Raw genomic sequence first — 26,488 nt, 5'->3', positions numbered from 1 at the left:
TGCGCGCAGGAGTAGCGACTCAGTGTGCGCGGGAGGGACGACTCGGTGCGCGCGGGAGGGGCGACTCAGTGCGCGCGGGAGGGACGACTCGGTGCGCGCGGGAGGGGCGACTCAGTGCGCGCTGGAGGAGCGACTCAATGCGTGCTGGATGAGGCGGTGTGGAGATAAATAGCTGCTATTGGGCCCACTACGTCTTTTATTGAAAGCACTGCAAGTTGACGTGGAAACACAAGAAACATCCTTATTTTAATATCAAAGCAGTGGTTTTAAACCACACACCAAGCTGCTATTCGTGTTTTTGCGTTTTATTGGTCTTATTATTTGACATCAGCTGATACGGCACGTGCATACGAGGCTGTTATGTGTCATTAGTCTGAGATGTCAAAGCATGTCAAAAACGACGGAAAGTGGGATAAGGGATGCAAACATTTAAGGGCATGCCTGCATTAACAGCATAATACACCTGTGTTGCACAAAAAATGTTTGGCAACGCGCTTAAAACGTATTGAATCCAGTTGTCTGACATCCACCGGCAACTCGTTCTTGAGGCAAACCACCTGGTATGCGAAGGACCTCTGTCCTACCGCCGTGCGCACCGTCGGAGGGCGCAGGTCATGGTTCATGCGAGTAGATCCGTCGCTGGTCCACGCGGCAGCGTGTTTTTGAAGCAAGCAGGCCAAATGTGCAGGCTCACCTCGCTCACGAGCTTTGTGCGCAGAGATAACAGTTTGCACTTCACACCTTTGGCGCGCCGTGTTAAAGTGCAGGCCATCCTGCGCGCGAGGCACATCGTCCTACTTTCGGAGGTCAGTAACTGCTCTGGTGGCGAAGTTAACTACTTTCAGTAGTTTGGCGCCGTTAACAGCTGACCCCTGGCCATAAACTGAAATGTGGTGTCTCATCCGCAAGATGACTGGACCCTGCGCGATGGTCAGCAGCACTCGTTGTGGGAGGAAATGTCTGAAGGGTGAAGACCGATCAGGACACCGATGCGCTTTTTTACATCACTGACGTATGTATCCCAGCTCCTGTGGCGGTCTAATAGCACGCCTAAGTTATTTACAGTCGGGCTCTCGCTCACGGTCTCCCCACCGACCCATGCGCTGACAGCGGAAAGAAGGTCCGCGGGTGTTCTGTCTGGTGCCAAGGAGACGAAGTTCGGTTTTGGGTGCGTTGAGCTTGGGGCCATTGACATGGAACCACGATGCTAGGGTACAATACAACGATACCCACTCCTCTGCGCATAATAATTTTTGTTCCCTTTTGGGAACATATCGATACCTCAGATGCCGCCGTGCTTATAAACGATATCGCCATGTTTGTGAATTTAGATTCTCTGACAGCTTCATGGATACAGTCGTTTAGGACCTACCTTTTTTGGAAAAAGTTTAATGAGTGAACTTTAATCCCTCCAAAATGGCAACTCTGAGCGCTCTCCTTTTATCAGAATCAAGTCCAAAGGTGGAACAAATCCCGCGTCCAAAAGGTCGCCGAAATCCCAAATGGGCGGATGTCAAAAACTCATAGAGCTGGCCTTGGCATAGAATGGCCATAAAAGGTCATAAGAGGAGATTTTAACTTCGGTCACTCATGCAAGTGTGGGCATTATACGCCTGGACCTGCAGACCAGGGCCCGGATCTGGATCCTTGACATTACCAAACAAGCGATCTTTTGTAGGTTGAGCACTGGGCTTGACCCCGCCCCCCTCCCCCTCCACTTGAAGTCGTGTAAAGTTATGGTGATATGCAGCATATCTGTCCAACTTTGGGAATTGTTTGGTAGCATGCATTTCACCATGATGTCCATTTCAAGCTGGCTTGGAAGTACAATAGTAAACGGAGATCGCAAGAGGCGTCAAAAGTTTGGAGGACATTTCATTGGAAAGGCATGTCATCACGCTGTTAAAAGGCTACGGCCCTGGATATACTTATTTCTCGTCCAGAGGCCGCGTCTCTGCCTGACGCGGCCCTTTTGTGTGCGGTGGTGCGTGGAGATCAAGAACATCGCACGCGTGCAATTATCGGGTGCCCGCTGACATTACCATCGTGAGATCGTTCTTAACACGCACCTGAGCGCTCCGCAGCACGGCGTTCTCCAGCGCTGGTTGATGCTCTGCAGCCATCAAATATTTACACTACACTGAGATCGAATTGGGGCCCGATCTCAGGAGCCCGAAGCGCTGCCGGCCGCACCAGCTGCGCTCGGCGGACATGCGATGCTCTGTGGGCGGGGGGCGGCCATCGGGCCAGCTGTGGACGGAGAGGCGGCCGTCAGGTTAACTGTGGCGGGGAGGCGGCCGTCGGGTCAGCTGTGTGCGGAGAGTGTCACGACATTAGTGCTACGACAAAAAACTCCTACGAACAGGACTTCTACGACATAAAATATGCGCGGCAATACTTTTACTGCAAAAACCGACCCACGTCATGAGTGCTGCGTGACAAAACGCATGCTGCAAAACGTTTGCCCGTCATTACTTAGCAAATACTTATGCAATATTTACTAATACACGAATTACTTCTACTGTAAAAACTCATACACGACACGAGTGCTACACGACAGAGTTATGCTCCAAAAACACATGCCAGACATTGGTTCTGGAGCAGACTACAGTTTTTGCTTAGAGGTGACATTATTTCTGCTGCAATGAGTTACGTGTATCATTAGTGCTACAGTAATCATAAGTGCCGCACAAAATGCTTGAAAAGCAATGAAAATCTATGTTTAAAGAACTATGTCCATTGTTATGTCCTCTGTAAAAATGCGTATAGTATTCGCTTACCAGCAATTTTACTTTTTCGGCCATTACCGATAAGCGCCATTTGTGCAATACAGTACGATACGTTAGATAATGACGCACGGTCGGCGCTTGCAATACTTACCAAAGACACTGCCTGTTTCCGTATTGAAGAAGGCGAATGATGCGGAGGCGAATCAGTGATGGGCTGAGCTTTAAAAAACACAGGGAAAGTTCCCAATTCTTTCAATGCGCACCCTGATGTGAAGCGCTTTTCAGACAACGTTGGAAGTAAGCGTTACACTAAAGTGAATTAAGTCATTTTAATTCAACTAATAACTTGCTATGCCTGGCATCTCACAAGCAGTGTATCATCTTAAGTGTTTCATGTTATCACTACGTTGTCGTCTCAATTTTACCAGACTTGTCACCAGCCATCTTATAAAAAACAGCCCGTGATTGTTTTTATAATAGCCCCTATAAAAATAAACTTGGTATGTTTGCATAAGGGAAAAGTTTGCATTGGTTCCGTGCCTTTGATCGACTGTTTCCTGATACGTTTAGGTAAAATGTTATCAAGCCTCACACTGAATAACCTTTTCTATACTGCGGACTGATGAGGGCGGGGGTCGATGCGATCCGCCTGTCGTTTCCGAATTAAGAACAACAGATGCTCGCTGAAAATACCAGTTGATTGTCCCTAACCAGACTCCGTGCTTATATATATATATATATATATATATATATATATATATATAGTTAACTAATTCAATTTTTGCATTCCTTATGACGGGTCAAAGGTCAAATATCAACCACATCAATCGCAAACTCATACTGTTGATACGGGCCACCAGAAAAATGTGTAGTGCCGTCGCTTTTGATCTAGCTACGGTCAACAAATTGTGTGACGTATGGCGGGCGCGCTTTTTGAGCGTCGGTCCCGACGAGATTTCACACCTCGCATGCACACAACGTGCTTCCACACAGGCAAGCTTTTGGTGAGCACTGAGGGACTGTTAACCATTTTAGTCCGCAGCTGGTAGAGCGGGGATCTGAAAAGCAATGGCGGTCTGCCTCGCGATACTCAGCCGTGTTGTTATTATCCGGAGCGTCTAATGCACCAGGAAGTGAGGTGGAACATTTTTCTCGGAGATAAATGACGCCTTTGATGTTTCTTAAAGCACGTTTGGATACGTTCTCAAGGTTGGCTGAGGTCGCAAGGTCTGAAGACGGCTTAGGAAAGGTCTGAGGTCGGCTTAAGAAATGAGAATGACGTTTTTGGACCGGACGAAGTCTGTGCAGGTACCGATGACTGTTTGATAGTTACCACCAGTTGCGATTTCCACAGCTTGAGCACAACTATTCTTCAATGAAAAAATGCGGAGACATTTTGGCAGCATTCTTTCCACGCTTTACAGGTCCAGTCCAGATGCATCGAGTTTCCGATTCTAAGCATGACATTCTTGCAAGCGGCTGCCAGCTCTTCAGAATGCGGCCTTATATTTGATGATAACCGGAGGCTTACAATCGGCGCATCAGTACATTTTGGCCGCAAAGGCTTGATTTTTTCAAAAAGTGCAGAGGCGCCTTTTCAGGTAAAGAGACTTTACCGCGTCCATCCAGCGGCAAAACGTGCAGACCGTCTCGCGACACCCCTACATTTATCATGTGCTTGGTGGTTCGTATTCAAATGCTGAATATCCTCGAGCAATACTCTTTTTCCAACTAGAGTGATAGCTCCCGTGCGCCCGCCCGGTCGTCATTAATTTTTCAAATGGTACCCTATGACTATAATGAATAAATATCTGTGTCAGCAACACGAACATTGAATTGTAGTAATGCTCAGCTGGGATTTCCTCGTAAGATGTGAATTGTCCCTACCCCCTTGTCAGGCGTCCACGCTTTTTTCCATCCACGGCAACATTGGCAGTAGAAGTAATGTTGCATGTGTGTAAGGCTTATGTGAGTTTTTGCAACAAAAGTGCAGGCAGCTATGCACTTTTAAAGCAAGCGTTTTGCCGTGTAACACTAACGTCGCATGTCAGTTCGCATTAGAAGAAATGTCGTGAAAAATGGATGTTGTATAAGTTTCCGCAGTGGAAGTAACGCTGGGAATAAGTTTTTGAAAGCCCGAGCCCGAGGCGCCGCCAACTGCACCAGCTGCGCTCAGCGGACATGCAATGCTCTGTGGGCCGGGGGGGGGGGGGGGAGGCGGCCGTCGGGTCAGCTGTGGGCGGGGAGGCGGCGCTCGGGTCTGCTGCGAGCGAGGAGCCGACCCTCGGGTCAGCTGTGGGCGGGGAGGCGGCGCTCGGGTCAGCTGCGAGCGAGGAGCCGACCCTCGGGTCAGCTGTGGGCGGGGAAGCGGCCGTCGGGTCAGCTGTGGACGAGGAGGCAGCCGCCGGGTCAGCTGTGGGCGCTGCGGCCGGAGCTCTGCTGCGTCGTGCGGTATTGGTCAGCCGTTGGCCATCGATCACCGGTGGAGAGGCGCTCCAAGGACGGCCAGCTTCTCAGAAGATGGCCGGCCGAGCCGCGCCCCCCACCACCTGGCCACCACTATCCACGGAGAGCGGGGTTGGCTGGGTCCGAGGCAAGCTGGCCACCACTGGGCTGGGGGAGGGGGAGGGGTGTCTGGATCGACTCGGTCTGAGGCAGGTTGCCAGCGTGGTAAATTGGCCGTCGCTCTCCGTAACATTCTGATGACCCACTCCGCCCCAACGTTACGCGGTTTATGAGAGCCTTCTGGTTGTTCCGTCTCGTACCTGCATTCCTGTACAGTCCGACCGCATACCAATGGTCGCTGCCCTGCATATCCGTTTGTACGGTTGTAAAACCCATCCTTCAAAGATGTTATTGTCCTTGCACTTGAACTGGTGTAGCCATTTGCTTCGTCGCTAGTGACTCACCAGTACGAGCAGCCCACTCGACAGTCCTGAAGGTCTTAGATTGGGGCATCATTGAGCCATATATGCTTTGATTCTGTACTTATCATACATGCCGTAAGCGGTAGTTAAAACAACAAACGTATTGAATCAGTGGCGGTTCTAGGGCTTCGCCTAAGGGGGGGGGGGCACGCAAAATTATGAAGCTCCCTGGAGTTTGGGGTCAGCTCCCCCCAAAATCGTCACATTACGACCGGTCATTGAATCCTCAGATTCTTCGTATGCTATTTGGTACACGGGAACCCATCCTCCTGTGTGCAGCCCTAGTAAGTACAGTATACGTGGTGCGTATGCACATACATGGAGCACGTCCATCTCCTCCAGATCATGATCGATCCTGTCATTTTGAGGTCAAGTAGCTCGAAGAATATATGGCAAAATGAATTTAAGTTGGCTGGTAAGGGCCACCAAAAGCGGGTATGACACAGAAAATTCACGACTAACCGGATTGTTGATGTGGTCAGCTGATGGCTGATGACTAATGCGTTGGTTTTGCCTTGACCGTTACAAATGAATACTGAACAACCTGACATTCAAAAGGTGTTACGAACGTGATACGCAAATATAACAAATGTCACAAGTTCAATAACCACCTGAAATAGCATATGTTATGTCCTTGGTGGTAAAACTATATTCGGTAATTGCGTGTAAAAAATCGTCGGCGCATATCCGACTACTGTTCTATGGTTAAAGCACCAATGAAATTTGTCATCGTGCGGATCTTGGACATGTACGCGAAGCAATTTGGCCCCGCCCTTACACGCGAACAGGCAGAGCGCCCTGGCGCTCGCAAACACATGCGGGGCTTTTCGGCAGCAAGTAATGCGTCTTACTGCATTGAAACACCCCACGACCGATGGAAAGGGCCCTGAGGTGGTCAAGAGTACTCTGGCCGATCAATTGCGGTTTCAGTCGACGGTGTCGGCCCCCAGATAAAATGGGAAAACCCAAGATCAGTGGGAATGGCACTTGAGCGATGGAGGGTGCCGCGGCAGGCAAGCAAAGAGGCTCCCGTCAACAATGTAGAGCCCTCAAAGCAGAAAAAGATCCTAAGACCAATGTGGTGGGCTCCTGAACGAGCGGGAACGCCCCAGCGGTCAACATACAGGGCTTCGTCCAGAGCGCGGGGCTCAGCGAGCGAACGGGAATAATCCAACAGCCAAGACCAGTGTTCATGAATTAATGCCGTTGAGCGATCGAGAATGCCTTGGCAGATGAATGTATAGGGCCTCGGACACGAGTGAAGGGTCCTCCGCAGTTGTGATCAAAGGGCAAGTGTCCTGGAGCCATGTGAAGCGCCTCTGAGCATCGAGGGTCCTAGTACGTTAAAGGTAGTGTTCCACAATGATATGGTGTTTTGAACTGAACTAGCTATTTTGACGATCATTCGGTGTAGTTCACAGCCCTGCCGTTCTTAAGATCTAGACCGCTTCAATTTTTCAGCTACACACCCGCAAAGATGGAAGGACTATTTCGGGGAAGTATTTCAAGATCACTGTGGCATTTATAACGTCATAATGGCATCGTTCAAACCTTAGCATTCCGTAAGCAGTGCGGCGATCAAGGCCAAGCAAATATAAGAGTCGATTGGTTCATATTTGTCGTTCGTGGGCACAATTTCCAAACAAAACGGCCGTCAATTGGGTCCGAATCAATGTTGTACAGGGTGCAGTGACGTAATCAGACACTGACGTATCGAGGAGCATATCTGCTAATGGTGTCTAGAACAGTCTTTCTGCTTAAAAGTATACCAATTGTTATAAGTGAGCTTGTTTCATCATATCTGATGCTTGCCTCAATATCTTCACAACTAAAACATTCTCTTTAACTTGTCGGGACCCAGCAACAGCGTAGGGCTCTCCGAGTAAGTGGAAAGAGTCCGAGACCAATGAAAAAGGCTCTGGGCAACCGAGAGTAATGCGGCAGGTGGAAGGAGTGCTTCACATTCGAAGACATGTGAGCAAGCATTAGATGTGATGAAATAATCTCACTTGCAATTTTTGGTATACCTTTAAGCGCAAGAGACTGCTCTAGACAACACAATTTCACTATCTAGTAAATATGATCCTCAACATGAAATCGTTTGATTGCGTCCAGGAACGTTTGTATGGCGCCGGACGGCCTGCCAAACTGGTCAGGCTCTGGTCAGCTCGCGGCCGGAGCCCGTACGGCTCTCGTCAGCTCGCGGCCGGAGCCCGTCCGGCTCTGGTCAGCTCGCGGCCGGAGACCGTCCGGCTCTCGTCACTTCGCGGCCGGAGCCCGTCCGGCTCTCGTCAGCTCGCGGCCGGAGCCCGTCTGGCTCTCGTCAGTTCGCGGCTGGAGCCCGTCCGGCTCTCGTCAGCTCGCGGCCGGAGCCCGTCCGGCTCTCGTCAGCTCGCGGCTGGAGCCCGTCCTGCTCTCGTCAGCTCGCGACTGGAGCCCGTCCTGCTCTCGTCAGCTCGCGACTGGAGCCCGTCCTGCTCTCGTCAGCTCGCGGCCGGAGCCCGTCCGGCTCTCGTCAGCTCGCGACTGGAGACCGCCCGGCTCTCGTCAGCTCGCGGCTGTAGACCGCCCTGCTCTCGTCAGCTCGCGACCGGGTTCGGCTTTCGTCAGTTCGCGGCAGGGTTCGGCTTTCGTCAGCTCGCGGCCGGGTTCGGCTCTCGCCAGTTCACGGCAGGGTTCGGCTCTCGTCAGCTCGTGGCAGATCACGTCGGTGGTGCGGACGTCCGGGCGGGGTAAGCCGCCCTGCCGCCGCTGCTACGGACGCTGCTTTTACCAACGGCCCGGAGCCGATGGCTCGGAGCCAAGCCCCACCTCTGACGTCACCCGCACGACAAAACACGGCGGGCTGCGGCGGGGCACGCGCCAGCGCCGATCGAAGCGTACGAGTACAGTCGGCACCGGGCGCACCGAGCACCGCGCCGCCGCTGACGCCAGAGGTCACGTGTTGTCGAGCCGAGTTAACCGGACGTGACACGGAGGCGAGCCCCGATCGCTTGGCACCAGCACACAGGGAGCGGCACGTTTGCCGAACAGGTCACAGGAAGGGCCCCGTTTGCTGAACAGGTCACAAGAAGAGGCACGGTTTCTGGACAGGTCACAGGAAGGGGCACGTTAGCTGAACAGGTCACGGGAAGGAGCGTATTTGCTGAACAATGTCTGGAAACGTCATGGGGTCCTGCTGGTGACGACAGGCCACGATGGGGGAGGGGAGGCTGACTGACCTGGATTGTGTGACAGTTCCACCTGGGTTCTAACACGCCACCTTCGGAAGCTTACGTAAGCCTATCCTGAGTCTATCTTATATCGACTCTGGACGCTACTTATGTGATTTAATACATTTTTCCTTATGTCAGCTTCACCTGGTGATACCAAGTCACAAACAGAAGCCTGCGGGTTCTGGTAACTATTTATTTTCAGCGATGACCATTTGGTCCTTTTACGGATAACCGACGTCATCGGAAAGGTATGACGTCATCGGTTGGTGTCGCCGACTTCCTCGCATTCGCCGGCGGCTGACGGTTTGGATGGCCGTGACCTGCCACGATCGTGGCGCTGACAGGCATGATGTCACACCGGGCTGGCGCTGACAGGTATGATGTCACACCGGGCTGGCGCTGACAGGTATGATGTCACACCGGGCTGGCGCTGACAGGCATAATGTCACACCGGGCTGGCACTGACAGGTATGACGTCAGACCGGACTGGTGGAGGCCGCTGGAAGTCTAGGGACCGGGCTGGCCGTAGCCGCTGCCGCCGGGCTCGCGCTGGGACGCTGCCGGCTGGGACGTCACCGCTAGTTCTGTCTTCGCTCTGCCAACCCGGTCCGATCCGCGTAGCCGAGCGTCTCCCGATTCCCTGGCCGCAGGTGATCTGGATCTAAGAGACCCAATATCTGAACCTCTTGCTAAGAATCTGGTGTAACTTTTGTCCAGCCAGCAATTTGTGGTGGGAAAGGTCGCGAAAGATTGGGAAAATCTTGGTGAACCCAAGTTTCCCATCCAGCTCCGGAAATGCTCGGTGTTTCCCAAGCTTTCCGGACGAAGCCCCTGTCATCGACCATCGCTTGAAAAACCTGCAATTTCCCCGGGTCTTTCCCTCCGTCTGATTCGAGATTTCCTTCTAGAAGTTATTCGTGTCAGCATGTTATCGCCATAGGCAGCTCGAGGAACGCCCCAGCCACCCTGCTGGCGAAAAATTGGGGAACGGCGCGAAAGAATTTGGGAATCCCTGCTGACGTGCTTCATTTTATGAGCTGATCCAAAACATTCCACGTCCGGAACGTTGGTAAACGGTCGGGACAGCCGAGATGCGATTGGGCCAAATTGTTTGGTGCCATGCGTTTTTTTTTTAATGGACATTGGCGCATTAGCGATAAGGCGGACAAGTTTGGGAGTGCAATTCCAAGCGTGGCTTTTTGAGCAATGACAGTCATAGAACGCACACATTTTTGTGCTCTTCGCCTCTTTACTCACTACTCACTTGCAATGCCAATGCGTCTAGAGAGTATCCCAAGGTGCTGGATAGCTAGATAGCTTGCTGGGCATCTGAGCCATCTCTCTGGCGTTCCATGGGTCATCTGAAGCGGCAAGCGTTTCGCTCCATTTGACGCGAAACGATCGAGGGCGCTCTTTCACATCCTCCAGGAGGGCGTTATGGCCGGTTCGCCGGACGAGCTTGGGTGCCGCCATGCGTGCTTGATGTGGCTATAGCGCGGCCATCGCGCCGGCGATAGCGTTAAATTAGTCTGACACGGACGTAGCAGCCTTAGTTGTGACACGAGATGGTGTGAGGAAGTAAAAATCGGCTGTTGTACATGGCGTCGGGTAGCGGCCATGGTATCCACGTGCTGAGCAGTGTGCCATGTGCTGTGGAGTACTGCCCTTAGCTGTCGGAAAACTCCACGCTGGGTTCTGCAGGACGACTGGGGGCATCGCGTGTCGGCGAAAACACTTCACATCATTCCAGACTAGCCCGCTCTAGATGCGCTTGCTCTGCGGCAGACAAACTTGTTCGGTGCCAGGCGAGCTTGTTCGGTGCCAGGCGAGCTTGTTCGGTGCCAGGCGAGCTTGTTCGCTGCCAGGCGAGTTTGTTCGGTGCCTGGTTTTTCCACTATGGTTAGTGTCTGTGTTTGCCGCGATACCTTTGGGCGGCTTGAATTGTAAACATGTCTTTCAAACCGCTCGCTATCGGCCGAAAGTTTTTTGCTCACTCGTATCATATTTTGAGGCTAAAAATCAATAGGCGTTTGTGGGGCTTTTGAATATTCCGCACTATGACGGCGTCGCGTGTTTGGTTCACTCGCCGTGCCACTGTATTGTCTATACCCGCCCCTTGATGCCGACCATCGAGCGCCACTGTCCGTCACACACGTCGTTGAACGTCATGTTGATGACGAAGCTGCCGCCGAGGCCGCCTGGTCCGCGGCACTTGGGCTGGCGGTCCCACAGCTTGTCCCGGTTGGCCTGGAGCCAGCTGGTGAGGTAGAGGATGTAGCAGTCGCAGTGCCACGGGTTCTTGCCGAGCTGCACCTGGCGGAGCCGCGGCAGCTCGTCCATCAGGCCGGCCGGCAGGCTGTGGAAACTGGTTGCTGTTGAGCTGCAGGCGTTCCAGGTTCGTCAGGTCCTGAAACACCTCCGTCGGCAGCACGCTTATGTCGTTGTCGTTGAGCAGCAGCCAGCGGAGCTGATGCAAGCCGCGGAAGGCGCCGCCGCCGACCGATGTCATCTTGTTGCCGAAGAGGAAGAGGTGCTCCAGGCTGGTGAGAGCGCTGAATGTGCCGCTCTCCAACTGCTGAATCTTGTTGAAGCCAAGAAAGAGGTGGCGCAAAAATATCTGCTGGGAAAGGTGTTTGGCACTGAGATCCTTGAGCTTGTTTTCCGACAGGTCCAAGTAGGTGAGAGACGTCGCGTTATGGAGCAGTTTCGTTGACATGTTTCCGATCAGGTTCCGGTGCAGGTCGAGGGTTACCAGACGAGTGTTGACACCGAAAGCCCTGTCAGACAGTGTCTTGATCCGATTGCTGCTGAGGTTCAGGATCTGCAGGAGCTTCAGGTTTCGAAATAGCGTCTCCGGAGCGGACGATAGCAAGTTGCCGGAGAGGTCGAGATGCTCCAGGCTGCGCAGGTACTGGAATGTGTTGGGCTCGAGCGAGCTGATCGCATTGTCACTCAGCGTCAGGAAATGCAAGGCGCCGAGCGATGAAAACTCATCCTCAGCCACCTTGGTCAGTTTGTTGAAAGACAGGTCCAGCACCTTCAGCAGACGGTTGTTGGCCAGCAGGTCCTCGTCCAGCTCGGTGATGCTGTTGCCCCTGAGGTTCAACACGTCGAGGTTCTCCAGGTCGTAGAAGAGCTTCTCGGGCAGCACCTCGAGTAGGTTACCGCTGACGTACAGCTCGCGCAGCTGGAACAGGCCGCGGAAGGCGTTCTCGTGGATGGCGTCAATACGCGTGTCAGCCAGGTGGAGCACCTCGACGCCGGCCGGGATGACCTGGCGGCGTGGCACGCTGGTGGCGCCTCGCAGCCGTCGGCAGCTGACCGAGCGGCTTTCCTGGCTGCAGTGGCAGCTGCCCTCGCGGCACCGGCGCCACGCCGTGCTGCTGGCGTCGATGGGCCACGCCGACTGTTCCAGGTTGCGCACGTGTTTCTGCAGCTGGCCGAGCTCGGCCTGAAGGCGACGCAGCGTGGCCGTGACGTTGGCCAGCGGCTCCGGAGCCGGGCACGGCTGCGGCTGGCAGGCGGCCGGCGGCGCGCCCGCGCGTGCCAGCAGCGCCGCGGCCAGCAGGAGGCGGGCCGCACCGCCGGCGCCGAGGTGCGGGCCGCGTGGGGGCGCCGGCATCTCGCTCGCCGCTCCTGAGCAGCCGCGCTCACCGCCTGCTGGCTCCAGGGAGGCGCTAGACGCACGCTGTCCAGCGGGGAGACGCCGGGACCGGTGTCGGAGACAGCGGACCGGTGACTGTCCAAAGGCCGTTTCCGGCCCGCACTGGTGTCCGACCCTCTGCTAACTGGATCAGGAAGCCCGCAGCCTTTCGTGGAAGACCAACGAAATTTGGCGCATATTCACCGAGGAAGCCATGCGTGCGAGGGTTATTGTGCATCAGTGCGAACATATAGCAGCAACGTGTTTTTTCGGATATCTTTTTGTCAAGTCGGCATCCACAAGAATGTGCTCGACGCTGTGGTATGGCAGGCTCCGACGTCCCGAAGTTTTATGGTTGCCCAAATAAACAGCAACCAAGACTCAGGGCGCAAGGTGGGCGCGTTCTTGTCGTTCCGCTGCTTTTGAAGGAAGTTATATGACACTATCAGTAAGCATTATTCGTCAGTGTGCTTATCTGCCGCAAAGTTCATGAAGAGCCTCACAATTAACACGCCCTTCTGTTCTATCCTGGTCCTAACACGAACCAGTTTGGTGCCATCAATGAACAGGCACACACAGCGAGATCATGGCAACCACCAGTCGGGTGAGGCTTTCTCGGTGGAACTGGTGCGCAAGAAGGCTGATCACTCTGGGTCCAACCAGCACATCCTTAAAGCCGTGTTGAAGTAAGACGCAGAAGCAGTCGCATGGCATCATCAGCTTAACTTGTTTTCGCCACCGGTAAGTAAGTATGTGATATGTGTTTGAGCACCGAATGCCGTGTTTGCCTGTCTTGGCTCCTTTGACTTGATGCGCCACTCGAAGCGGCCTGTTCTGCAGTGGAGCGTGTCAGTGCGTTCAGATGACCTGACGCCCACGGGCCAAGGCGGCGGTGTCGCTGTCAGCGGGCGCCGGCCTCGCCAGCGCAGCCGTGCTGACGCCCCGCTCCTGGCCGGCAGGTGTCCACCTTCGACCGCTCGCACCGGTACAGGGAGCGGCTGTGCGGCGAGTGGCACCCCTCCGTGCACCACCTGGAGGTGCGCAGGAGCCTGTTCGGCGCCTGCGACCCCTCGCTCGCCAGCAAGCACGGTGGGTGGCGTCTTAAGCCCGGACAAGCCCGGGACGTGCTGCATCTCGTAGACAATATCGAAACTATCTTCGTATCGTAAGCAATATTGTCGCTTCATCTCGTAGACACTAAACCAAGCGCAGCAATTTAAACTGCAGCTAAATTCGTGCTGCATGATTGCACAGACCCTAAGCCACTTTGTTGCACTAACTCGTCGTATTACGCAAGAACGTGTACATCAAAAGATTGGGTATTATCGATCTTTTTCGATCTAGGATTGCTTGAGAAACCGATCACTGGTCGATACCTCGCAGAGTGGTGGGGAGTGTAGAGTGTACGGACAGAGTGTTTGCCCCCGTATAGTGTACGGGAGGTGAGGGGCAGCCATCGGACGATAAAGCCCACTAATGCACCTTCGTACCAACGTCTCCATCGCCCTTGTCCCTCTCATTATTCCGTTATGCTCTCTACGGTCATAGTGGCTAACATCGAATCTCGAGCTACGCCGTTCTTGTTCGGGTGCCTGCTGTCGGCCTTCAGCTATCTATAACATCAACTCGATGGTCAATATCTTGCTGATCAGCCGTCCCTACGAAACACATACGCTGTGGTCTTTTGTGGAAGCACTTTGTGTTCTACTTGTGCCGTCATTGGTGAAAAAACTTTCCTAGTAAGGAAACTCGATGGAGAGCGTCGATCATGCTCAAAAATTGGCTTGCGTCGTGCCTGAAATCCCTGCAGATGACAGCTACATTGGACCAGCCTGGAGGAACGCCGTGACCATGTTTGCGTCTGTATGTCGCGGACACGGACGCCCGAGCCCTGCTTGGCACGCGGCCAACTGCGTGCCGGCGGCTGCTGCTGTCGTACGGCGCTGAATCCGGTCTGATGTTGACTGCGCGGTGTGGTTCCAGCGGTACTGGCAGGTGGCAAAGTCCTGCCACCAAGTTTAGAAGCTTGAACCAAAACGTTGATGGCGAGAAGTCCACACAGAGAATTGAGCCCGAGGCCGCCTCCGACGAGTTAGACGGGTATTTCGTCGGGGGGGGGGGGGGGGGTTCGCTGGTGGGGTTATACCTGGGGTGCTCGTTGAGCTTCCATGCCGTCTACCCAGGGTTGGCGCCTGCGCCTTTTCTCTAAAGCCCATGACTTTTGACTCTCCGCACCCTGTTCTCTTGTCTATGCAAAATTCAGGAGCTCACGGGGCTGACGATATTTGCATTAAAGTAATTACGATTTCCCTCGAAATTATTGTCCACGTCATCCTTCATATTCCCGACAGTTGTCACAAATTCTGTGAATTTCCCGACCCCCGGAAGCATTTCGTAGTGCATCCTTTTCACCAGTCAGAGAGCCCATCAAATGCCTTCAGCTTTAAAACATATTCCCATCTTTCCTACCTTTCCAAAGCTTGTCGGGAGGGTGGTGTAGCGGCAGTTTCACTCCTACATGGCCTTACCGCATCCGACCATATACTTGCCGGCACCGACCGCCGGCAACCTACTCTTCTCTGTCTTCTGGATCTTTCCGAAGACTGGTCAAACGGAACTTACAGTCTGTGGTTTGCGTCAAAATTGTTGAGCCGTGGCTCCCATTACTGTTAGTTCCGCGCGGACGCTGTGTGTCAGGGCCACACCGTGAGGAACCTTGTCGTACGGCTCGACAAGCACCTCACTTGAAACTTTCACGTATCTGCCCTCGTCAAAAAGTGCAGCAGTGTCCTCACCGGGCTGTCCCACGTATGCCATTAGATATCCCCTGACCTTTTACCTACCCCGGTCAATGCCTGGGCCCTTTCACACGTTTGCTTTTGTCCTGCCGTCAATGGCAACGAGCCGGAGAAAAACGCACAACACCTCTAAAAGATCTTGAACTTTGCGCTGCATTGTCTCCGGCCGTCCCAAATTTGATCATATCTTGAGGGTGCACAAAGAACTGAGCTGACCTGCTCTCAGCCAGCTCTACCAAGAGACCTCCATAAACTTGCTTCACAAAACACGTGTAACTGGCGAACCGCAAGTTTTTGTCTCTCAGATACAGGACAGCTCCTCTCTTCGCTCACGCTCTACCCCCTCAGGACACTGATCCAGCTCTCCGCGCGCGAGAACGGCGAGGCGGCGCCCCCTGTGCAGTATCGCACAACTCGATAACGCTTTACTTGCGGAACTCCGCACTTTGTCACACGCGTCTTTCAGGTGTGAGCTATGCAATCATTTAGTTGGAATCTGAACGCATATATATATATATATATATATATATATATATATATATATATATATATATATATATATATATATATGTGTGTGTGTGTGTGTGTGTGTGTGTGTGTGTGTGTGTGTGTGTGTGTGTGTGTGTGTGCATGCGTGCGTGCGTGCGTGCGTGCGTGCGTGCGTGCGTGCGTGCGTGTGTGCATGTATGCACCTGAGATGTGTTTTGTATGTCCCCTTTGAAGTATTTGAGGTGTGTTCCGTATGTTTACCTTTGATGCATTCCTGTGTGATTGTTGCTGCGCGTGTCCTTTTACAAGTCCCTCCTTATTGCCTTATTGACCTTATCGACCCTATTGACTCGACACTCGGAGCAGCCATTTTATTTCGGGGAGTGTCTCAAACGTCAATACCTTAATACACATATACGCTGTCGTACCGCGTCTGCCCCGATGTTTAGAAAACGTCAAGTAAACCCATATGTTCTGTATATTTTCTGCGGGTCTTTATCGGAGAGCCGGCAGAACACTGCGAGGCGCAGCTCCGTTCTTCCCAGAGATATAACTGCTTTGGCACGCTGACAGCCATCCACGGCTCGGGCAGGGAAAAGGCTGCTCTAAGGTAGATGTAATTTCAATTGGCAGTTTGAGTCATGACTTGAAGCGTTTCATGCAATGGAACCGCAACTCACGCGGCTTCAAAGTTGCACCATGTGGCCATATGGGCTGGGGACGGAACATTCCGGCCGGATTTGTTACTACCTACTCTGCAGAGGAATTAATATCCGGACCGGCTGATAGTGCGAAAAGATAACGAAACAAACTTGGCGGTGTGCCAGTATAATGAGAACAATGGTATCCACTGAGCGGTGTAGCCTCAGCTATGCAGCGTTGCCTTTTCTGTAAAACAGATTGAAATGACTCATCAAGTGGAGCACGTAGTTCACATGAAGTTCGGCGCCGGCTGTATTCCACGACTATTGTGTCACGTGGCACGGCACCAGTGCGTGGCTTTTGTCCTGATTGATAAATTCGTGTCATGTGGCGCGTACAGCCGGTCCCGGCCCTAGCCGCCGGCGGCCCGACACTGCAGACCCGACAGCGGCACGCACCGGCTCCGGACAAACCGCCGCGCCGAAATGTCGCGTCACAGCGTGACGCAGCGCGGCGCCGGACGTGACGCGTCACGGGACGGTTCGAATGTTATGGCGCGGCGCCGCCGGCGACAGCGCACATGGTGTGGTCACAGGATTACGCATGGTCTTCCATGTAACGCGCGTTGCCAGCGGGCTAAGTGCCCGACTGTGCTTCCCAGAGACCAGAGCTGCTACTCCCTGCCAAGGATGGAAAATAATATACGCACGCGGCCTTCCAGACACCGAGTCAATCGCGTGATCGTGGTAAAGTAAGAAATTACTCACCTTAAAAGCGTTGACTGTTTGGCGATTGCGGGACTTTTACACCGAAATAGAAAATCCTTGTTGGAAGCGCTGCGGTAAATCGATGACTCTTCGTCCTTGGCATTAAGTGACCATAAAATGTGACGAGACATGGCGGTGCCACTAGTTAGGAAAAGCAACTCCAGGCTTCGGGAGCGAATTGTAGCTGAAATGACACATTGCTATGAAACGATCCACCTACCCTCAAATCTGTTATCATGTTTTGTGTCGCGCTAAGGTGTGACACAAAGGTAACCAACTTTCTCCTATTGTTGGATTGTTAACTACAACAACCCAAATGTAATTCGGCGCCAGCTTATAACATGTGCAAGAGGCATTGTCTTCCAATTTTCCTCTCGTGCGGAACGATTATTGATACCATTTTGTCTCATTCAACATGCGTGGTTGCGCCACGCGTCCAACTTTGAAAGAGACGCGATGCTGCAAGACGCCTCAAAGCCAACCGGCAGATTTTACCATGGGTTGAATGAGCAATTACAAATGGCGGCGGGGCTATCGGTAGGAACCGCAGTGCGCTGCGGCAAATATCTCCAGCGTTGCGCACGCTCCGCCGCGGCGGCTTGCCATTCTGTCTGGTCAGGGTATCGGTAGGTAGACCGGGCTTGCCTGCCGGGCGGGTCTGTTTCGTCCTTGTCTCGTGAACAGCCAGCTGCCGGGACGCGTCGCTTGATGCGCTTTGCTTTTTTTGTAAACGCGCCCACAGTGGTGGTTAAAGCAAGATGGGAGCGATCAAGGGGCGCGATAAAGACAGCTGTGCTTTGCCATGCGCGTATTGGGAGCGTCGCCTGTGGGAAGGAAGGGGGAACGCCGGCTTGGGGGCCGAATTCTGTAAGGATCCCTGATTTTCCATAACTGATCTGATGTCGCTTCCTCATATCGGAGGCTATAAACACTTTGCTCTAAAAAAAAACTTATCTCAGTACAAATAACTTAACATTTCCTCAAAGTTACGAAATGTGTCGTTTTTGCCCGCCCTGGCCATCTTGGGGCCAATGGTGAGGGGGAGGGTACAAGAGCATGTGCCCACCCCCAACTCTCTTAAGGCCCCCCCAAGACCAACAATTAAGCGCGAGATTTGACGATCTGAAGAGCCCGAAGAGCTACCGGGATCGCATTAAGGGGCCCGTACCGCAGAACCAGACTCTCAGATGACATTCAAAAGGCCCTTTGCGGGGACTAGGCCTCCTGAGTCGATGAAGGCCTGTCTGTCGGTCAAGCGCCACCATTGCCACTCCATCCGGGCTGGAGTGCCCATTTCCAACTAGAGACAATACCGGGGCCCGAGGTTTACATTGTTCAGGGCCCCTGAGCTAATGAGGGGCATGTGTCAGCCAGGAGTCCACAGTGCTGGAGAGAAAGTCGTGTGTTGGCAGGGGGCCCGGGCCGACCAGGGACAGTGTTCGAGGGGAAGAGAGGCCCGAAAGGCCCCTCGGGGCCCATGATCAAGGACTCGATTGGAGAGGATAAGGGCTCAACGAGCTGGCTGTGAGTCATATCAAGGACCCCGGCCCGTAGGGCTGGGACCTCAGATGCTGGTCAGTGGGTATCCTGCTTTGACTGGGAACCCCGTGGGACCATGCGGGCCTCTGTTTTTTTTCTTTTTTGGTAGAGACCAACACTGAACAGTCGGCTCTGTATCGTTCTGTGTAGCGGGCGGCCATTTCCCAAAGCAAGAACGAGGCTGGGGTCCTCGATTTGCATTGGTCGGGACCTCCGTGTCAATCAGGGGCCCACATTGTCTAGCAGGGTGTCCTGTGTAGGTAAAAGGCCCCAAATCAGCCAGGGGTACATTTACCGAACAGGGACAAGGACGGAACATTGAATGCCGGAGTTGGTTTGAGCTCTCTGACAATAAAAGAAACTGTTTTGAGCTCACGATGAGACAATGGCAAAGCCCTGTGCATAACAGCTACAACAGCAACAGAGGAGAAAGAGATGCTATCTTTACTCTCCCAGCTCCACCACCAATTGCCAGCATCTTCTCGCGGTGCTGTAAACGCTAATCTGTTCATATTTTCGGTATAGTCGTCGCGCAGGTAAGATATTTGCTCGAACTGCCTTCTGAACGCACGCCACGCGTCCTGGGGAAACTGCAACGTTGGGCGTCTGGTTTCCATTTCTCAGACTGACGAGCGCAGGCTCTAAGACGTGACTTGCAAAGCCTCTGATTGCTCTCGATAAAGAAGCAGTCCACTGAACCATTGTGAAATGGATAGCGCCAGCGGTTTATTCCAGGCAGTCACTCAACACCTGCTTCCTTCAGCTTATTGGCCTTGAAATAAATGCATGATATTATCTTCCGGTAGCTTCAGGGTTCTGTCTCAGTAAAATGAAAACTGAAAAACCAACAACGCAAATATAAAAATGGCACGGAAAAGATTGTGCTCTCTCATAATCAAGTGAACCACATCTGGTGACTTGGGGGAAGGTTCTTCGTGAAAGGGTCCTTTGGGAAGCTTGTGGCCCACCGTTATCAAGGCCACGGCCGTGCCCCTGCTCAGGGCTGTGGGTCAAATCCTGGCTGCCCCTCTCTCCGCATAATTCCACCCTTGAGCTTTGATTTCTTATGGAGGATCTGAAGATAGGCTGTCCATACTTTTTGTGGTGTTCGATACCAGGTGGCGTGATGGTGAAAACTGTTTGCATGAGAAAAAATGGTCATTAACGTAGCCTTCCATGCGTGGTCTATGACAATTGCCGAACGTGTGTTATATAGCCTGTGTTTCACCCTCAAGTCCTCTTTACTGATTTGTAACAGTGACCTGTCTATAACCGTGCGGCAAGAAAGGAGCGCGCGTTCTGTATAAACCAGCTGCGGGCGAAGACGAGATGTTGATATTGAATACAACCGTCTGGAACTTATTCCTCCTCACTGTGAGCACAAGGCTTCTTCGTTTATCACCCTCCATCCAGACTGTTTAGGGGCACACGTGACGGCCCGACCACAGCAGCCCAAACCTCAACAAGGCTGCGCTGGAACGCCCCGAACGCTGATGCCAGCCCGGTAATATCGCAATAGTTCTTGTGTTAAACTTCACTTCAAAGGCCGGCCATGATGCCACGCCAGCCACGTTTGCGTTGTTAAGCTCGTTCCCTATCGAAGCGATTCCGGGTAATTCGTTTTAGACGGCCCTGCCTTGGCCTGGCTCAGCTCTGCAGGTTCTTGAGAACTCTTTGTGATGCTGGCAACGGACCGCGCATCGTTGCGGAAAGATGCTTGCTGGCAGAAGTTCTGAGTAGGCCAAGTTGAAGGTTCGTGCTGACGCTGCACAGTCTCAATGAAGTGGTTTATAAGAGAATGTTCGACCGTGCAAACGTCACCCAAAGATCAACGACAGCTCTCAGATGACGGCTTCGATTTTGCTGATACTGTTTTGTCATTCTTTATTATAGATAGATTATACATGAGGTCAACATAGTGAACGTCAGATTCAAGGAGCAACAGTGTCTGTGAAGTCGGCAGCAGTTCGATTTTCGATATCGAGTATAGCCGACCAGAAATCGACGACATTTGATTTAACATTGATCATAACATCCTCATAACATTTAACATTCATCAGACATTTGATTTAAGAGAGATTCGAAGAAGGGAGTCTGATTTAAGAGAAATTCGAACCTTGCGCCAACGATAGTCCGGGGACCTCTGATTCGTCGGGCAGAGGTTCTTCGTGGGGCATCAAGCGGTTTAAGGTACAGCGGTAAACAGGCGAGCCGCTTTAACCAACAGGATATACGTTATAAGCCATCCGATCTGGATGGTCATGTACAGCCAGAAGGCCCTGTGAATAGTCATCGAATGAGCGGATCGAGGCATATACTTATGATATAGATTAATACATGTTTCGAAACAAGAAGTTCCTGTCTCAATGCTCTATGTTCCGTTAACTTGACAGGAAAATATAACCTGGAAAATTCCAACCCTTTTGATTTAAAAAAATATCCGTGAGTAAAGAACTTATACTATCACGAGGACAACTCTGGCTTTCGCGGCGCATTGGAAGCCGTGACCTCTGGAGCTTACCAAAGACCACATCGATATTGGATGCTGACAACTATAATGCATAATACAGGATAACCATCGTGAACTATTGAAATTAATCTGATCCTGTTTTAATGAATCTGCGTACATATTGCATCGCATATTTAAAGTGAAAAAGTACGATGACCAACCCAGAGGTGAGATAATGTTAGGTCACGTGGTGATCTTTGCGCGAGCAGAAATATACGACATATTTCCACACAGTTTTTGAAATGGGCGTCGATTGATGTCAATAGCATTTATAATATATATTTATATAAAAGTATATAACATGGTGCATGCTTTGTAGATAATTTCATATTTGTGTGAGACTGAAAATCCTGGGAGATTAGCGCAAGTTCGTTCTCGTTTTAAACGAGTGATCCTAAATACCGGAAAATCCCGACCTCTTTGATTTCTGTCAAATCATTTACAGGCGCAGAACACATGAGGTGATATAAGCAGCTCTCGGCATTTTGTGGGGCATCAAAACCTGTGACCTCTGAAGGTCACCGAAGACCAGATCTATGTATGACACTTCCAGTTCCATCACCTTATGGTGGGAGGCATGATTAAATTATGAATGGAAATTAATCTAAACTTGGCGCAATCAAATGCGCGTGTCGATTACCCCGTACTATAAAAATGCAGCCTGTATGGTGGCTGGTGCAGAGGCGAGGTCATGTCAGGTCATCTGATGACCATTTTGTTCACGTGATGCAGTTCGACTTTTAGAGAAGACCCAGGCGTCCCTTCCCAGTCGGAGCCTCTCCTGAGTTTAACGTTGGAAAATGGCAGCAGCCATTAAAGGGCACAAGAAGACATATACTGCCCGGCCGGCTCCCTCGCGTGCTCTCAGCGTTGGCTTCACTACCCAGTTGGCCCGCCAACGTGTGTTCCTTTTCGCAGCCGTGCTTGCCACCCAGCTGGTGTTTATGCCGTCCTCCCCGCAGCACATGCGGATTAGGTGTCCGGACCATATGGGGCTGAGTCGGGTCCACAGTGGTATTACGCCTTCTTTGTGGAAGGCTTACGACTCCTCGACCGCGTTCTGATAACAGCCGCGGTGTATCAGTCAGTCTCGTGCCAGGTGAAGCAGAGGTCTTCCGCTCTGGGACATGTTGCTGCTCACACTTGACTTTGATTTTCTTCTTCTCGTGTATGGTTTTGCCTCGAGGTGTTAGCGATAGAGCGCCTTAAGAAGGTGTTGTGTGCTTGATATGCGTGGATATTCAAATGGTTACCAGATTACTTGTTTCTTTTTCGCGTGGTATTCTGAGACATGCATGTTATGGAACGAGCGGATTTCGGTAATCTTATTGGAATAATTTAACTTGTCGTTTCATGCGCCATCTGGAAACGTGTTATTCATACTTGCTCACACGAGGTCATCTCTTGACATGACATGACCTAACCCCACGGTCGATCACCTTGCTTCCATCACCGCGCAATTTTGTCTCATTTGGGACGCAGGTTCAATTAAGATAGGCTTAGATCGGTTTCAACGCATCGCTTCACCCTGCTTTTCCGGCATCGCGTGTTAAATGTCAGCGCCGAACATCGATTTGACATTTGGTGACCTTAAGCGACCGCAGCCTTTGATGCCTCACAAAAAGCCGGGAGTTATGCACGTTATCTCGGATGCCCTGCAATCGCAGCGAATTTTGAAGAAAAGAAAATGGTCAGGATTCTACAGGTCACAGACCCCAGTGGTAAAACCAATAGCAAATGAGGTTTTGGACAAAGCACTGTTTATTTCGAGACATTTAAGGGTTGATCTTTGGAATAAATGCCATCCGATGCCGATGATACAATTGCCAGCAGTCGACTCGTCGTTTCATACGCTGTCTGAAAATGTGTCGTGTATATATGTTCGCGCAAGGTCGTCACAGAACCTGGCAAGACCCCTGAGTCGGCCGCGCTACTGCTTTTACCAAAGCCTTTGACGCAGTTGGTACGCAGATTAAATTCAGACAGGTTTATATCGGTTACATGTTAATCCCTCCTATTTATCCAGGATGATGTGTTATAACTGGCCGTCACGGACATCAGTGTTGTCCTCTGCGACCTCCAGAGGTCACGACTTTGAACGCCCTGCAAGAAGCCAAGAGTTGTCTACGCGATCTCGCATGTTATTCACTCATATCGGTTAGGGAGACAGTTCATGGCTCCGGGATTTTCGAGGCTTCACCAGAAGTTTGTGGGAAATATTGCGTTGTATGAACTAGATGCTAAAACTGTGCATGTGAAAATATCCACAAAATTAATTGCTACAATCATCATACAGACAACATTTCAAACCCATTTCAACGCGCGCTCACTTTGCAGGATCACGCTTTACCACCTGATTGTTCAAACATTTAAGGCTCGTGTTTACCTAACAATTATAAAAAGGCTTCTCAACTCTTCTCGAGACGTCATACTCCGAATAAGCCAGCCGATTGCTGGTGACCTTTGCCCTCTCCTTGGGCCCGCAGCTGTTGACCTGGAATGTTGTAATCTCTGCTTTCCGCCGATTTTGTGAGCAAAAATAATCCAAACCATTTGAATGGATCGGTTTCTTGGATCAGAGCTTATGCTAAGCAGTTTTTAACGTGTGAGCCCTGACCCCTACCATCCGATTGTGCAATTCGAGGTAAAAGGCAGACTTTGGCGGCGAAAGTTTGACGTTCCCCAAGGCTCAGCACGGTCCGTCCTGCCGCTGACATCACCTGACCTTTAACATGGCCGCTGCCGCCGGCCGCAGGCCGTGCCTGTCAAAGGCAAATCAGCGAACGCTCAAAGTGACTCAAGCCCACCCGCCACGTGTAGGTGGACCGGAAGACGGGCGCTCTATCCAGTTATCGGGACACACAAACGGACGGATCGATGACCTTGGCGCACTGCTGGTGACCTTGTCTATGCCATCTTTCCAAACTTAGCGGCCTGGGAAGCATCATTTGCCCTCTTTTAGGGCCTTGGCGGTGTTATCAGCTTGCTCCAGGCGACCCTGATACTAGTGTCATATGCTCAATATGGCTGACTGATAGTAGCATCCACTATATCCGACATATATCCGATATATATTACTGGTGACATTGACGATATTCTCCGGCCGCTCCCGCTGTCGGCGACCTTGTGTCTCCCTGTCTCGCCAACGATGCTCTTGGAGCGTCCTGCCCCTGTTCCGTTGTTAATGGCCTCAAAAGCCCCTCGGCGCCGTGCTACTGACGTTAACATCCGATCTGACATTCGATCAGGTCAGATATCAGATCTGACGATCTGACATTTGCATTGCATCTTGCTGCTGGTGGCCTTGAACATTTTCTCCGATCGCGACCTACAAGTGACCTTGACCGTATCCTGTCCTTCGACACGCTGCCTGTGACCTAGCCGTGACCTTGCCGGCGTCGCATGCCGCGCCGCGAGTGACGTTCTCAATGTCCTCTGCCGCAGGGCATGACTGCGCAGCGCGCCGGATTGACCTACTTGCGCACGTGCCAGGAGGAGGCATCGACCTGGTGGCGTGGCCCCCGGCCTTCACCGTTGTCGTGACGGCCTACTTCAATGAACGTGAGCTGCATGCCTTCGCACATGACGTGTAATCTGAAAATGACACGTGTTCGAGGTCCACAATGTCAGGCTACGCTTTTTGCATGGCTGGGTATTTTTTGCTCGAAAGCCAAAACCGGAAGGGCAGTGGTCCGCTTCCGTAAGCAGTGGTAAAGAATCGCTTTACAAGTTGGGGCGGCAGTTCAGAACATGCATTTTAAGGACTTTTAAGGGGAAGGGAGGGGGCAGAAAGTAGTGTAGCGTCACCAAACGCGCCACAGTTCGCTGTGGTTATGTAGTAGGCAGTGCGCTCCTTCACTATGACCTCTCCTTGGTTTTTTAGAATTTATTTTACGCAATGGAAATGTCATGTTTGACATTTTGAAAGCTTTGGGTCTTTTCTGCCGCACTATACTGCACCAGTACCCATGATCTTATCTATAAAGATTATAGATTGTACGTAGCATCCACAGACCTGTGCCCGTATGGGTTAAAAAAGAATAGAACAGAAACGGGTCGGAATATTAACATTTTGCTGCAAACGATCAAGCGCTGCTATAACTTCCTTTCAAGAACGAGAATACAGCACCTACACCACACTTGTGTTCGACACCATACTCTTCTAAGACATCTGCTGCGGGTCGCCTACGCTGCTGTCGGCTTTTACCTCCAGCAGGTCCGAGGTTTAACGCAGTTTCGTGGTTCAGTCAGTGCGCCTCTGCCCATATGATATGACCATATGACCACTCCAATAAACATCACGCCGTCCCTGCCCGAGCACAGCCGCCTGCCGTTGCGGGGGCCTTTGGTGGAGGGACTCTTGACATCAGAGGCAGGGTCGAGAAGAGAGTAATTTGTGCAGCTTTATTATTTATAACCAAGCTGCTCTGTGCAGTTTGCGTAAGGATTTTCAATCATCTGCTCGCAGCCTCATCGATTGAGCCGGAGGACAATGCATGCTCCATTTGCAGTTTCCCGGCTGCTGTGGTCGACAAATCGGTTAAACGCGCTCGCACGAAACACCAGCGGGTTAACTTCAGGGACAATCGGTTGGCATTGGTTGTGAGGGTTGTACTCCGCACATCTAATATTGTTGCCTGGATTTGCCTCGCTAACTGGTTGTGCGCATCAAGTGTTTACCACCTGGCAGAGGCTTAACTGGAAAAAAACGGATGTACAAAAGAACTTCGTTCCAACCATGTCAGGCAATAGCAAGGAGAAGCAACACACACTTTTGAGCTAGATTTGTTACATTGTAGCTAGGTTAAAGAGTGTATGGTTTATGGCAGCCGGCCTGGCACCCGTGCTGTATCCGCGTCACTCCCAGGCTGTCTTCTGATCCGTCGGGTGTCAGGTTCGGTACGTAAACGACTGATGCTCCGCATTTTCTGTCTTTGTTGTAGCTGTCTACTTTTGTCATTAATATGTTGCATTGTTTTTTTTATTTTTTTCCATGCGCAATTTTGGTAGGTTATAACGCACCACCACTTTGTTCAGTGCGCATACCTGATGAAAGTAATCCGTAACACTGCTAAGCCGATGTATATACCTATTGTTTGCTATCCTATAATACTGGGCTATCAATTGTCACATTTAGTTTGGATGCTCTATAGCGGTGAAATAAATAAACAAGTGATAAGCCGTCTGGTGGGAGTCTGATGACTGTCACCTTTGACCTACGTCAAAGTGG

At 51.8% G+C, this 26,488-nt stretch overlaps 1 protein-coding gene across 1 annotated transcript in view; it reads left to right on the top strand.

Moving 5' to 3' along the window:
• LOC119089881 (uncharacterized) overlaps positions 1–26,488 on the top strand; it is a 39,399-nt gene that overhangs the window by 10,985 nt on the left and 1,926 nt on the right. Inside the window, exons 4-5 of the mRNA XM_037212688.1 lie at positions 13,474–13,603; positions 24,703–24,819. Of these exons, the coding sequence (XP_037068583.1) occupies positions 13,474–13,603; positions 24,703–24,819 (247 nt within the window). The remainder of the gene's footprint in view (positions 1–13,473; positions 13,604–24,702; positions 24,820–26,488) is intronic.

This window comes from Pollicipes pollicipes, unplaced genomic scaffold, assembly GCF_011947565.3.
Source record: "Pollicipes pollicipes isolate AB1234 unplaced genomic scaffold, Ppol_2.1 Scaffold_3087;HRSCAF=3621_pilon_pilon_pilon, whole genome shotgun sequence".
NCBI classification, from domain to species: Eukaryota; Metazoa; Arthropoda; class Thecostraca; order Pollicipedomorpha; family Pollicipedidae; genus Pollicipes; species Pollicipes pollicipes.
The sequence above is the reverse complement of the archived record's forward strand: the minus strand, read 5'-3'. Positions and strand labels throughout refer to the sequence as shown.